The sequence below is a fragment of the Neoarius graeffei genome, chromosome 28 (assembly GCF_027579695.1).
Source record: "Neoarius graeffei isolate fNeoGra1 chromosome 28, fNeoGra1.pri, whole genome shotgun sequence".
In the NCBI taxonomy this organism is placed as follows: domain Eukaryota; kingdom Metazoa; phylum Chordata; class Actinopteri; order Siluriformes; family Ariidae; genus Neoarius; species Neoarius graeffei.
The window spans coordinates 34,146,234-34,159,815 of record NC_083596.1 but is presented as its reverse complement, the minus strand read 5'-3'; the positions used below and the strand labels follow the sequence as shown (position 1 = coordinate 34,159,815).

The 13,582-nt window shown below is 37.8% G+C and overlaps 1 protein-coding gene across 6 annotated transcripts in view; it reads left to right on the top strand.

Moving 5' to 3' along the window:
• Positions 1 to 13,582, top strand: part of gfm2 (GTP dependent ribosome recycling factor mitochondrial 2) — a 75,138-nt gene that overhangs the window by 35,296 nt on the left and 26,260 nt on the right. For all 6 annotated transcript variants that reach the window (XM_060913238.1, XM_060913237.1, XM_060913242.1 and 3 more), the window contains 3 exons: positions 4,628 to 4,688; positions 4,781 to 4,966; positions 12,797 to 12,877. In XM_060913238.1, coding sequence (XP_060769221.1) covers positions 4,628 to 4,688; positions 4,781 to 4,966; positions 12,797 to 12,877 — 328 coding nt within the window. The remainder of the gene's footprint in view (positions 1 to 4,627; positions 4,689 to 4,780; positions 4,967 to 12,796; positions 12,878 to 13,582) is intronic.

The following is a 13,582-nucleotide window of genomic DNA, read 5'->3' as shown; positions in this document are numbered from 1 at the left end:
ATCTCTTGTGCCAAACAAATCAGATGTTGTGGTGGGCGGGACCGTGTTCTTGAACTCAGAGAGGCGAGTGCAAGAAGGGACGTGCAGTGACGGTCGCGTTAGGAATGAAATGGCTGCAAAAAGGCATGTTATCGGCATATCAGTGGAAATTATGGCCGATACCGATAACCCTAAAAATGCAGAATATCGGCCCAATATATCGGCCAGGCCAATTATCGGTCGACCCCTAGTAACATCAGTGTTAGAGATATATCTGATCACTCGGGAGTATACATGAAAATACATTTGGACGTCCCACACAAAAATACCATTTGGAGACTTAACACCTCCATACTAAATGATAATCAATTTGAGGACTTCATTAAAAAAGAAACAAGGGACTACATGGAGTTTAATGGTAACACGGAGGTGTCACCAAGTATCTTATGGGATGCTGGAAAAGCAGTATTGCATGGGAAAATTATAATGTGGACATCACAAAAGAAAAAAGAAAAACTTAAGAGACTCAGTGACTTGACAAATAAACTAGACTTACTGGAGCAGAAACATATAGAGTCTAATGACCCTGCCCTATTAGAACAAATATCTGCTGTAAAATCAGAACTAAATAAGAAACTCAACAACCAGGTGGAACTCAAACTGAAGTATGTCAAACAAACTTACTATGAAAACGGACCTCGAGCGAAAAAAAATACTGGCCTGGAGACTGAGGAAACAGCAGTCTGAAAGAGCCATTTATAAATTAAAGGACCCTGTCACCAACCACATGTGTTTTAAACCAGAAGAAATACATAAGTCATTTGAAATGTACTACACAAATTTATACGCTCAACCCAATTTAGCAGAACCCGCCACAGTAAAGCAGTCTTTGGAATCTCTAGACTTGCCATCTATCGGCACAGAACAAAACAAGCAGTTAACTGCAGATATTACAATAGCAGAGGTTCATAAGGCCATTTCTAAACTGAAAACAAACAAAGCAGCAGGGGGAGATGGACTACCCGCAGAGTGGTACAAGTCTTTTAGGGACTCCTTGACCCCACTATTATTAAAATGTTTTAACTATGTGCTAAAGGGGGGCGAGACCCCACCATCTTGGAGACAAGCCATAATATCTGTAATACCGAAACCAGGAAAAGACAGAACAGAGTGCAGCTCGTACAGACCTGTTTTGAATGCCGACTATAAAATATTTACCTCAATTATTGTTAGTAGGCTAGAAAATATTATCCCTGATCTGATTGACACGGACCAGACAGGATTTGTTAAAAACGGGCGCACACGACAATGTTAGGTGAGCAATACACCTGGTAGACACTATGAGCAGAAGTATCACGAGGTCCCTAGCAATTAGCTTTGATGCAGAAAAAGCTTTCGACTCCGTGCGGTGGGAATTTTTATGTTTGGTCCTATAACGCTTTGGCTTTAACGATATGGTTATACGCTGTTTTAAATCAATATATAATTCACCAGTTGCCCGAATCAGAATAAACAGCAGTCTTTCAGGCACAATCCCTTTGGAACGAGGATGCCGACAGGGCTGTCCACTGAGCCTCATCCTGTTTGCTCTATTTATAGAGCCACTTGCTCAAAAAATCAGGGAAGACCCAGAAATTATGGGAATCTCATTTAAGGGAAGAGAATGTAAGACATGTTTATACGCAGATGATATTTTGGCGACTTTGTCCGACCCTGATACCAGTCTCCCTAAACTAATGTCCAGCCTCGACCAATATGGTTTCTATTCGGGATATAAACTGAACATGGAGAAAACTCAGACTCTTTCTTTTAATTACTCACCTCAGGAAAACATACATAAAACCTTTTAAATTTATATGGAAAACCAGAATTTTGAAATATCTAGGTGTTAACATTCCTAAGACCTACGAAGGTATGTGTGTGTGTGTGTGTGTGTGTGTGTGTGTGTGTGTGTGTGTATATATATATATCTATATATATATCATACACACACACACATATATATATATATATATATATATATATATATATATATATATATATATATATATAGTGTGTATATATATATATATATATATATATATATATATATATATATATAAATATATATAAATAAAACTACGGTATCATCACAAACAAAATTAAAAACGATTTGGACAGATGGACTCCCCTGTCTCTCGATCTATACGGGTACAACCGAATTGAAACTATAAAAATGGCTATATTACCTCAACTGTTATTCCTTTTTCAATCGCTGCCCATAGAAATACCAACTAAACAGTTCAACGAATGGAATCGGATCATCTCCAGATTCATATGGCAGAACAAAATACCAAGGGTACGCTACAAAACATTACACTTGCCAAAAGAGAAAGGTGGGATGTCACTCCCATGTCTGGAGAACTACTACAAAGCAGCACAACTGCAATATGTTGTTTATTGGTGCAAAGAGGATTATGATGCAAAATGGAAGGAGCTAGAGTTAAACCAACTTGATATTCCTCTTCAGTCTTTACTGGGGGACAAAACCCTCAAGAATATATATTTGAGTAAATTATGCAACCTTACAAAAACTCCCCTTAATATCTGGTTCAAGGAGGTCAGCAACTCAAAATTAGAGAGGAAAGCTTGGCTATTAAGGTGGGTCGAACACGACAGAGATTTCTTACCAGCCCAGCTGGATATGACATTTAAGGAACTGACCCGAAAAGGTATTACTTCATATTGTGTAATCTCATCTGATACAGGCCTGGATGGTTTCCAACAACTACAGAAAAACTATGATTTAGACAAACAGGATTTCTACAGATACCTGCAGCTTAGGCATCATTTTGATAGAAATATAAAAATTCTAAAAGAAGGTGACATGGACCTCATTAACATTGTCTTGGATGCATACAAAGGTAAAATTCATAAGAAAGTAGTCTCCAGAATATACCTATGCCTACAACTTCCCAAAAAAATGTCAATATCATATATAAAATGTAAATGGGAGAAGGAAGCAAATACAACCTTGACAGAAGACGACTGGCTAAACATATGCGAAATAAACTCCTCCACCACCAGTTCAGGGAAATGGAGGGAATTTGCATGGAAAAATGTTATCAGGTTTTTTATTACCCCAAGAAGAAAATATTTACAGAGTGGCAGAGAAGAATTTGGGCATTGCTGGAGACATTGTAATAATGTGATGGCTGACCATAATCACATCTTTTGGTGCTGTCCAGTAATTCAACATTATTGGTTAGATGTAGTTAAAGAAATAAATTCAATCCTCGGTTTTGACATTTTGTATAATTTTCAAACTGTATATCTGTGCAATCTACCAACTGACCTTATGTCCCAGGATAAATACCTACTGAAGATACTACTGGCAGCTGGCAAGAAACCAATAATTAGGAAATGGCTTAACAGAGAGCCGCCGACGGTGGGAGAGTGGTCAGACACTGTAAGAGATGTATATGAAATGGAGATGTTGACTTTTTCTCTAATAATGAACCGTAATAAAGCCCAAAAGTACTGGTCGAAATGGCTTTTTTATGTAAATGAGAAAACAGAATAGAGCAGTTCCTTTCTCCCCTTTTCATATTGCATTGTTTGTTTGTCCTTGGTGCTGTGACTGATGTTTTGATGGACTTGCTCTGGAGGGACTCCCTCCTCTGACCGGTTGGACTGTGCTGGCTCCACATAGGCCCCCTTCCTCTTAACCTCTCACCTATGGATTATTGTGGCCCTACTTTGTAGTGTGTTTTTTTTTTTTCCCCCTGAGACAAAATGATTGATTTCCCTCGGTGACCTGTATGTTCTGATTTGTATGGTTCATATGTCTTGTTTGTCTGTGTAAGACACTGAAACTTTGCAGTTAAAAATAAAGTTTTAAAAAAAGAAAATTCCTGACTCTAATTTCACCTTCAAATTAACTGCTAATCCTAGAGGTTCACATACTTTTGCTACTCACAGATATGTAATATTGGATCATTTTCCTCAATAAATAAATGACCAAGGATGATCATTTTGTCTCATTTGTTTAACTGGGTTATCTTTATCTACTTTTGGGACTTGTGTGAAAATCTGATGATGTTTTATGTCTCATTTATGCAGAAATATAGAAAATTCTAAAGGGTTCACAAACTTTCAAGCACCACTGTATTACATAAGGGACCATTTTTCAGATTAAAAAAGAGAACCTAATGAAGGCTACTGGGTTTTGCTGCAAAATTAAGAAGCAAATGTGACCGTCAAAGTGTCTAGAAGAACTATGGCTGGTTCTGCAAGATGCTCAGTAAAACCTACAGCTTATTTTCATATAAAACTGCACTCATTATACCTGAGACTGCCTTTTTTTTTATAAATAAATGAAGCAAAGGGTTGTCACACACCAAATATTGACTTTTTGTTTCATTTATTATGGCTCACTGCTGTTTTATAGTTGTTTTTTTTTAAATGTTGAAACAGTTCATTTTTTTTTTTTTACAGCATTTCTTTACATGTGCCTAAGACTTCTGCACAGTACTGTACATCTCGTCTTCGGTCTCCATAAAGTCTCTATATAATACTTCTCCAAGTGTGGTATCTGAATGACCTCAAGGTACATAATTGTTTTGCCAGGAAGTAAATGTGGTGTTCTTTTTTTAATATTTTCTTCCAGCATGAGCTACTCTGTAGAAAGCATCAAGACGAAACTGAAGGCCAACGCTATACTCCTTCAAGTGTGTTCTCCTTTTCAAATCTGCCATTAATTCATGTTCATAACAATAATCAACCAATTATGGATCCATTTCTTTAAATTTTTTTTTTTCAGATTCCCATTGGCTCTGGAAAGGGATTTGTTGGATTGGTGGACTTGATCACCAAACAGCAAATGATGTGGCGGGGAAACTCATGGGCCAAGGACAGGCAGGCGTTTGAGACAAGAGCCCTCCAGCCCACAGATGACCCAGAATTCCTGGACGAAGTCAGTCAAGCCAGAGCAACCCTCATAGAACAGGTACAGTGCAATTAAACATGTTCAACTAAACAGTGCAGCTATGTTTAAGCTGATTTTCTAGTCTTCCTACTTATTTTCCGATAAGAGCCCATCCTTTTATTTCTCTTGTGATTTGACAATGCTAACAATTTTTGCAAGTCTTTTTTTTTTCCTCTTGAAGTTATTGAGACAATAATACTAGCTTATTTTGAGAAACCGTAAACCCTTCCATCTTGAAGACTTTCCTGTGTCAGAAAACAATTACAGTTTTACTTCTGACTACAGACAGTGACTACCAATGATTACACATTTTTAGGTGCCATACAAGTCCCTTGACTCTAAAATTATGACATTTTAGAACAAACACATTACCTTGGAGCTGTTGCTGAAAATTGATCAATCACAATTGAGCATTTAGTGGTGCTGTGGCATAAAGATAATTTTAAGACCTTTGATCACGGGATTACACGGTACAAAGAGCACAAAAAGTGAACGCAACCACAATGAAAAGTTCAATAGCACGTATTTCTATAAGCTGTCTTTCAGCTCAGCTAAATCATCTCTTTATTACAGCAGTGTTACAACAATGTGTACTCTGAAAGTATTGTAATGGCAAGGCTCATTCTTTTGTTTTTGCTGTACACTGAAGATATTTGGGTTTGAGGTGAAAACTTGAATAAGAGACAACAGATCAGAATTTCAGCTTTCATTTCCTGATGTTTACATCTAGATGTATTAAACCTTTTCTGCTCCTCCTACTCAAGCGAGTAGGACGCTTCTTTGCTTTGCTCCTGCTTTCTTGATCTTTATTTCTATACTTTACTTTCTCATTTAATTTCCACTATTTTTTTTTCTCATTTTATTTTTCATCTTTATAAGCTTTTAATTTAATTTTAATTTAATTTCCACTATTTTTTTTTTTCATCTTTGTAAGATAAGTTAGTTTTTAAAACAAAATGCCAGGGAACAAAAAATCCTGCAGAAAATGCATGGAACTAGAACAGAGGATTTCTATTCTGGAATCAAAGATTGATGCTCTGCCAAAGACGGACGAATTAAAAGCGATATCTCAGGAAAGGAGTACAGAAACAGTGGCTGAGAATGCAGAGATTGCACTCCGACAGACCGAGGACATTGCAGATCAAGTGGATGAATTCATCAATCAAGCTGGGCAAAATGTGAGTACAGAAAACTGGCAAATGATGGGTGGCAAGCCCAAAAATAAAAACAGAAGAGTAATTACTTCAACACCAGCTCGTTCTACAAATTACAATAGGATCTACAATCCTATGGAAAATCCACAGCCCATAAGGCTTCAGAACAAATTTGAATGCCTCAGGGATGTGGAAGAGGATTTTTCAAGCGGACAAACACATAGTAAAAAGAGATCGCACCAAGATCGAAGAGCTGTGGGAAGAGGCAAAAAGCAGCTCGTAACACCACCTGATCCCACAACCCTTGTTCTTGGTGATTCCACTGTAAGACAATTAAAAGGTTATGGGATGATTATTTGTTGCCTTCCAAATGCATCCATCTCTGACACCAAAGACAGCATTTTGAAACTCCTGTCCGAGCCTAAAACTATTAAACGTATTGTTGTGCATGTGGGAGCAAATGATGTTTTCAGAGAACAGCTGTTTGTCCAAGATGATTTCAGAAAACTTTTTTCTGAGCTCTATAAGACTGGAATTCAATCTTTTATCAGTGGCCCACTCCCAGCGAGAGGAAGTTTTGCTTTTTCTCGACTTTTCAGTCTTAACACCTGGCTTGGAAAAACTTGTTTTTCATTTGGTATGAACTTCATAGACAATTTTAACCTTTTCTGGAATCGCAGAGAATTTTACAAGCCAAATAGCACTGAACTCAGCTGGATTGGAGCCAAAGTCTTAGTAGACCATTAGACTTGCAATCTTTTCTCAGCCAGCATTGAGGAAAACAGTTGATAAGATGTCGCAGACTGACATAGTTACAAAGCCTAAACAATCATCTTTGCAAGTCGTCATCAAGGACACAGACATCTGACCTGCAAGACTGCCAAGTTTCAAAGACAGAGGACTCCACTTCCCCTCGGATGGATTTCCCAAATAGCATGAAAAAATTGGTCCCAATGGCTACACTCTCTTTTTCCAGGCTAAATCTGTCGCGACAAGCAGTGTACCCAGTTCATCAAAATTGTGTTCGCCCAGGACTTTCAGCTGGCTACAAATCTTTTTCACCATCCAAAAGATACATGTCATCTCCAATCCTTTCACCCTCAAACCAAATGGAACATTTAGAAAGTCTTGTTTGATGTACTCTGGGTCCCTGCAAATGGGTGTAGTGTTGAAAACCAGCTGGGACCCAATGTGCCTATGCCATTCTCTATTCCTGTGTTGATAAGAAACAGAAAACATAGAGCACATTTAACCCTGGAGGTGAACCAATCTAATCTCCTTCCTGTTTTAAAACAGCATCAGAGTGCACAAGCAGATATTACTTCTAGACTTTCTGTAAAGCTAGCTCTTCTGAATGTTAGATCACTTTTAAACAAGTCATTTTTAATTAATGATCTTATTTGCAAACACAATCTTGATTTTTTGCTTCTAACTGAAACTTGGCTGGATCAAGCAAATAGTGCTACCACCTTTATTGAAGCAGCTCCCCCAAATTTTAATTTTTTTAATGTTACCCGACAAGGGAAAGGTGGAGGGATCGCAAATATATTCAAAGTCTCTTTTCAATGTAAACAATCCTCACTTGGTGATTTTACGTCCTTTGAACACTTATGTGCACTTGTTACATGCTCTCCTAACATATTATTATTAACTATTTATAGGCCTCCGAGACATTCAGCCAAAGTCTTTCTTGAAGAGTTTGGTGAACTGTTATCAGTCATTTGCTTAGAGTTTGATTGTCTTATTATATCTGGGGATTTTAACTTGCATGTAGATAATACTGATAACATTTATGCCAAAGAACTACTTGCAATTATTGACAGCTTCAACCTAGTACAACATGTACAGGGGCCGACCCACTCTCGTGGTCATACTCTTGACCTCGTCATCACAAAGGGTCTTACTGTTTCTAATACTGTTGTTGACCTGGCCTTATCCGATCATTTCTGTGTTTTCTTTGATGTTTCTATGTCTCCTCACATTCAGAACAGCTCAACGACTATAGGTAGGAGAGTCATAAAAGACAACACGTGCTCTCTTTGAGCAAGCTCTCTCTCAGAACTCAACCAAAATGTCAGACTCTGTAGATGATTTACTGGAAATTTTTAATTTAAATATGACCCAAATTATGGATGATATTGCTCCATTCAAAATCAAAAGAATCAATGATAAGCAGAAAGCACCATGGAAGCAGTACCTGGCTGTTAAACTGCTAAAGAGAAAATGTAGAAAGACTGAAAGAAAATGGCGCAAATCTAAACTTCACATCCATTATCAAATCCATAAAGAGATGCTTTGTAATTATAATTATGAAATTCGTAAAGCAAGACAGTCTTTTTTCTCCAACATCAGCAGGAATATGAACAATGCCCGTGTGCTATTTTCAACAGTAGAGAAGCTAACTAATCCCCCACCACAATTAGCAGCTGAACTTCTCTCAGTTAATAAATGCAATGAGTTTGCATCCTTTTTCAAAGGTAAAATTGATAAAATACGGCAGAATATTCCTCATAATATATCTCAGTTGCAAAAAATTGAAAAACTGCAATCACCAATGACACAGATAGATAACTTCAACACAATGTCAGAATTTTGTTTAATTGATTATGAGACTCTTGAAAAAACTGTACAAAATCTCAGTTCCTCAACATCTGAATTGGACATTCTGCCCACCAACTTTTTTAAGTCTGCTCTTCATCTTATAATTACAGATGTGCTTCAAATTATAAATATATCCCTGGAGACTGGCGTTGTTCCTGGTGTCCCTAAAAAAAGCCATTGTAAAGCCCCTACTTAAAAAAAAATAATCTGGATCCTTCAGTATTAAATAACTACAGGCCAATATCAAATTTACCATTCATCGGGAAAATCCTTGAAAAAATTGTCTTCAATCAATTAACTGCCTTCTTGATATCAAACAGCCGTTTTGATAATTTTCAGTCAGGATTTCGTGCCAATCATAGCACTGAAACAGCGCTGATTAAAGTTATAAATGACATGCGTCTTAATACTGATGCAGGCAAAACATCGGTCCTGGTATTACTGGACCTCAGTGCAGCTTTTGATACTGTTGATCACAACATACTGCTATATCGACTTGAACACTGGGTTGGATTGACTGGTAAAGTTATCAATTGGTTAAATTCATACTTAGAAGCTTCTTTGTTACCCTGGGAAATTGTTCCTCAACGTCAATGTCCTTGACCTGTGGTGTCCCCCAGGGGTCGATTCTTGGACCATTACTTTTCAACCTTTATATGCTCCCACTTGGGCAAATTATCAATAAAAATTCAATTTTGTATCACTGCTATGCAGATGACACCCAAATTTATTTTGCTCTATCACCTAATGATTATGCCCCCCTGAATGTCTCTACCAGTGTATTGATCAAATCAATAGCTGGATGTCACAAAATTTTCTTCAGTTGAACACAGATAAAACAGAAGTAATTCTATTTGGAAAAAAGATGAAAGACTCAGGATTACCACTATTCTTGACACAAAAGGGATTAAAACTAAAGAAATGGTTAAAAATCTTGGTGTTTTCATTGACAGCGAGCTAAACTTTGACAGTCACATGAAAGCAATCAGTAAAACGGCATTTTATCACCTAAAAAACATTTCCAAACTAAGAGGACTTATGTCAAAAAATGATCTGGAAAAACTAATACATGCCTTCATCTCTAGTAGGGTTGATTACTGCAATGGCCTTTTCACAGGCCTGCCAAAAAAGACCATCAAACGACTTCAGCTGGTTCAAAATGCAGCGGCTAGGGTTCTCACACAAACAAAAAGAACAGAGCACATTACTCCAATTCTAAGGTCCCTTCACTGGCTTCCAGTAAGCTACAGAATTGACTTTAAAGCATTGCTGCTGGTATACAAATCTCTAAATGGTACAGGGCCCAATTACCTCTCTGATATGTTGCAGCGGCCTAACCCAATCAGATCTACCAGATCGAAACAGAAAAATTTACTATTAAAACCAGTTGTTAAAACAAAGTATGGTGAAGCAGCTTTTAGCTACTATGCAGTACAGCTATGGAACCAACTGCCAGAGGACATTAAAAATGCTCCTGCTGTTGGCAGCTTCAAATCTAGGTTAAAGACCAAGCTGTTTTCAGATGCTTTCTGTTAAATAATTAATATTGTCTTCTTTACATTTTTTATAATCTTTACTTTCTCTGCATGTTTTAAATTTACTTTAACTTTATTCTATTTTATTCTGCTGGTTTCTTTTTTTTTCTCCTCCTATTTGAACTACTACTTCATTTTATTATTTTATTTCTACTATTGTTTAATTATTATTATTTTCTTTTAATTATTTTAATTAATTGTTTTAGAATAAAAATAAAATTATTTTATGTAATTTTATTTCTCTATTGTTTACTGTTTTTGTTTTTACTTCTGTAAAGCACATTGAACTGCCATTGTGTATGAAATGTGCTATATAAATAAACTTGCCTTGCCTAAACCGCTTAGAACATGGCACCTTTGGTAGCAGAAAACCCATTTTTAGGTGAGCCAAATTATTTGAACATCTGTCCATCTATTATCTGTAGCTGCTTATCCTGTACAGGGTCGTGGAGCCTATCCCAGCTGACTATGGGCGAGAGGCAGGGTACACCCTGGACATGTCGCCAGGTCATCGCAGGGCTGACTCATAGAGACAAACAACCATTCACACTCACATTCACACCTATGGTCAATTTAGAGCCACCATTTAGCCTAACCTGCATGTCTTTGGACTGTGGAGGAAACCGGAGCACCCGGAGGAAACCCACGCAGACACGGAGAGAACAGGCAAACTCCACACAAAGACCCTCGTCAGCCACTGGGCTCGAACCCAGAACCTTCTTGCTGTGAGGTGACGGTGCTAACCACTACACCACCGTGCCGCCCACATTATTGGAACAGATGGTCTTAAATTACAACCCCGATTCCAAAAAAGTTGGGACAAAGTACAAATTGTAAATAAAAACGGAATGCAATAATTTACAAATCTCAAAAACTGATATTGTATTCACAATAGAACATAGACAACATATCAAATGTCGAAAGTGAGACATTTTGAAATTTCATGCCAAATATTGGCTCATTTGAAATTTCATGACAGCAACACATCTCAAAAAAGTTGGGACAGGGGCAATAAGAGGCTGGAAAAGTTAAAGGTACAAAAAAGGAACAGCTGGAGGACCAAATTGCAACTCATTAGGTCAATTGGCAATAGGTCATTAACATGACTGGGTATAAAAAGAGCATCTTGGAGTGGCAGCGGCTCTCAGAAGTAAAGATGGGAAGAGGATCACCAATCCCCCTAATTCTGCAGCAATATCAGAAAGGAGTTTGACAGTGTAAAATTGCAAAGAGTTTGAACATATCATCTACAGTGCATAATATCATCAAAAGATTCAGAGAATCTGGAAGAATCTCTGTGCGTAAGGGTCAAGGCCGGAAAACCATACTGGGTGCCCATGATCTTCGGGCCCTTAGACGGCACTGCATCACATACAGGCATGCTTCTGTATTGGAAATCACAAAATGGGCTCAGGAATGTTTCCAGAGAACATTATCTGTGAACACAATTCACTGTGCCATCCGCCGTTGCCAGCTAAAACTCTATAGTTCAAAGAAGAAGCCGTATCTAAACGTGATCCAGAAGCGCAGACGTCTTCTCTGGGCCAAGGCTCATTTAAAATGGACTGTGGCAAAGTGGAAAACTGTTCTGTGGTCAGACGAATCAAAATTTGAAGTTCTTTATGGAAATCAGGGACGCCGTGTCATTCGGACTAAAGAGGAGAAGGATGACCCAAGTTGTTATCAGCGCTCAGTTCAGAAGCCTGCATCTCTGATGGTATGGGGTTGCATTAGTGTGTGGCATGGGCAGCTTACACATCTGGAAAGACACCATCAATGCTGAAAGGTATATCCAGGTTCTAGAGCAACATATGCTCCCATCCAGATGACGTCTCTTTCAGGGAAGACCTTGCGTTTTCCAACATGACAATCCCAAACCACATACTGCATCAATTACAGCATCATGGCTGCGTAGAAGAAGGGTACAGGTACTGAACTGGCCAGCCTGCAGTCCAGGTCTTTAACACATAGAAACATTTGGCGCATCATAAAACGGAAGATATGACAAAAAAGACCTAAGACAGTTGAGCAACTAGAATCCTACATTAGACAAGAATGGGTTAACATTCCTATCCCTAAACTTGAGCAACTTGTCTCCTCAGTCCCCAGACGTTTACAGACTGTTGTAAAGAGAAAAGGTGATGTCTCACAGTGGTAAACATGGCCTTGTCCCAACTTTTTTGAGATGTGTTGTTGTCATGAAATTGAAAATCACCTAATTTTTCTCTTTAAATGATACATTTTCTCAGTTTAAACATTTGATATGTCATCTATGTTCTATTCTGAATAAAATATGGAATTTTGAAACTTCCACATCATTGCATTCCGTTTTTATTTACAATTTGTACTTTGTCCCAACTTTTTTGGAATCGGGGTTGTATTAATGTCTTCAGTGGATAGCAATATAACAAAAAAAATGGCCTTGCTGTTCCAGTCCTGATATGAATGTTTATGTGTTTAGTTTGTTTTGATTAGAATAACCATCTTATTTCACCCAGAGGTAATTGCAAACAAAACTTTTAAACCAATAAGAGTAAAACTGTTTGTTCATGTTGATGCAGGTTGCAGATTTGGATGACGAATTTGCTGAGCTGCTAATTGGAGAATATGGTGACAACTTTGACTCTATGCCTGCTGGGAAAGTATGTTATCATGTATACACTAGGTTACATGTGAGTTTTCAGTAGTTCTTTGAGCCCATGCTGAAGAATTTTGAAATTAATGGCAAGAGGGACAAATGTGTCAAAGTTCAGTGTTAGACACTAGTTTATTTTTGCTGTCTTGTTTCAGGGATCAGAGATAACATGCATTTTGGTATTCTGTCCTCAAATCACATGTAATAGATATTCAAATCTGGCTGATGTCTTTGTTTTCTCTCATGAAGTTTAACTGTGAGGTGGCTTTGTGTAGCAGCAGGAGGGTTATGACAGCTGTGCACTGGATTTCATTTTGATTGGATTTTCCAGATGTCAACCAGATCTCGGGCAATGTGTGTAGTTCAGCAGTCGAATACTGGGATTCGACGATCCTTACAGCATTAAAGTGCTTGTAGCAGCACGGTGGAGTGCCTTAAATGTAAAAAAATTACTGAGATACTAAATGAAAACATTTTGTGAAAATCAATAAGGATTTTGGGGTTGTTGTTGTTGTTTTTTTCTGGTTGTTGAATCTATGTTGTCCACAGTGCAACTACAAATAAAAGATAAGATAAACTTTATTCATCCCTCGGTGGGGAAATTTACAAAAACACTGATTTTTATTCCAGAAACAAAATCTGCATGTTCCCCAGCTACTGATGTGTCCAACCCTAAGACTATACAGTGTAGTAAAAGTCTGAGTGAATGAAA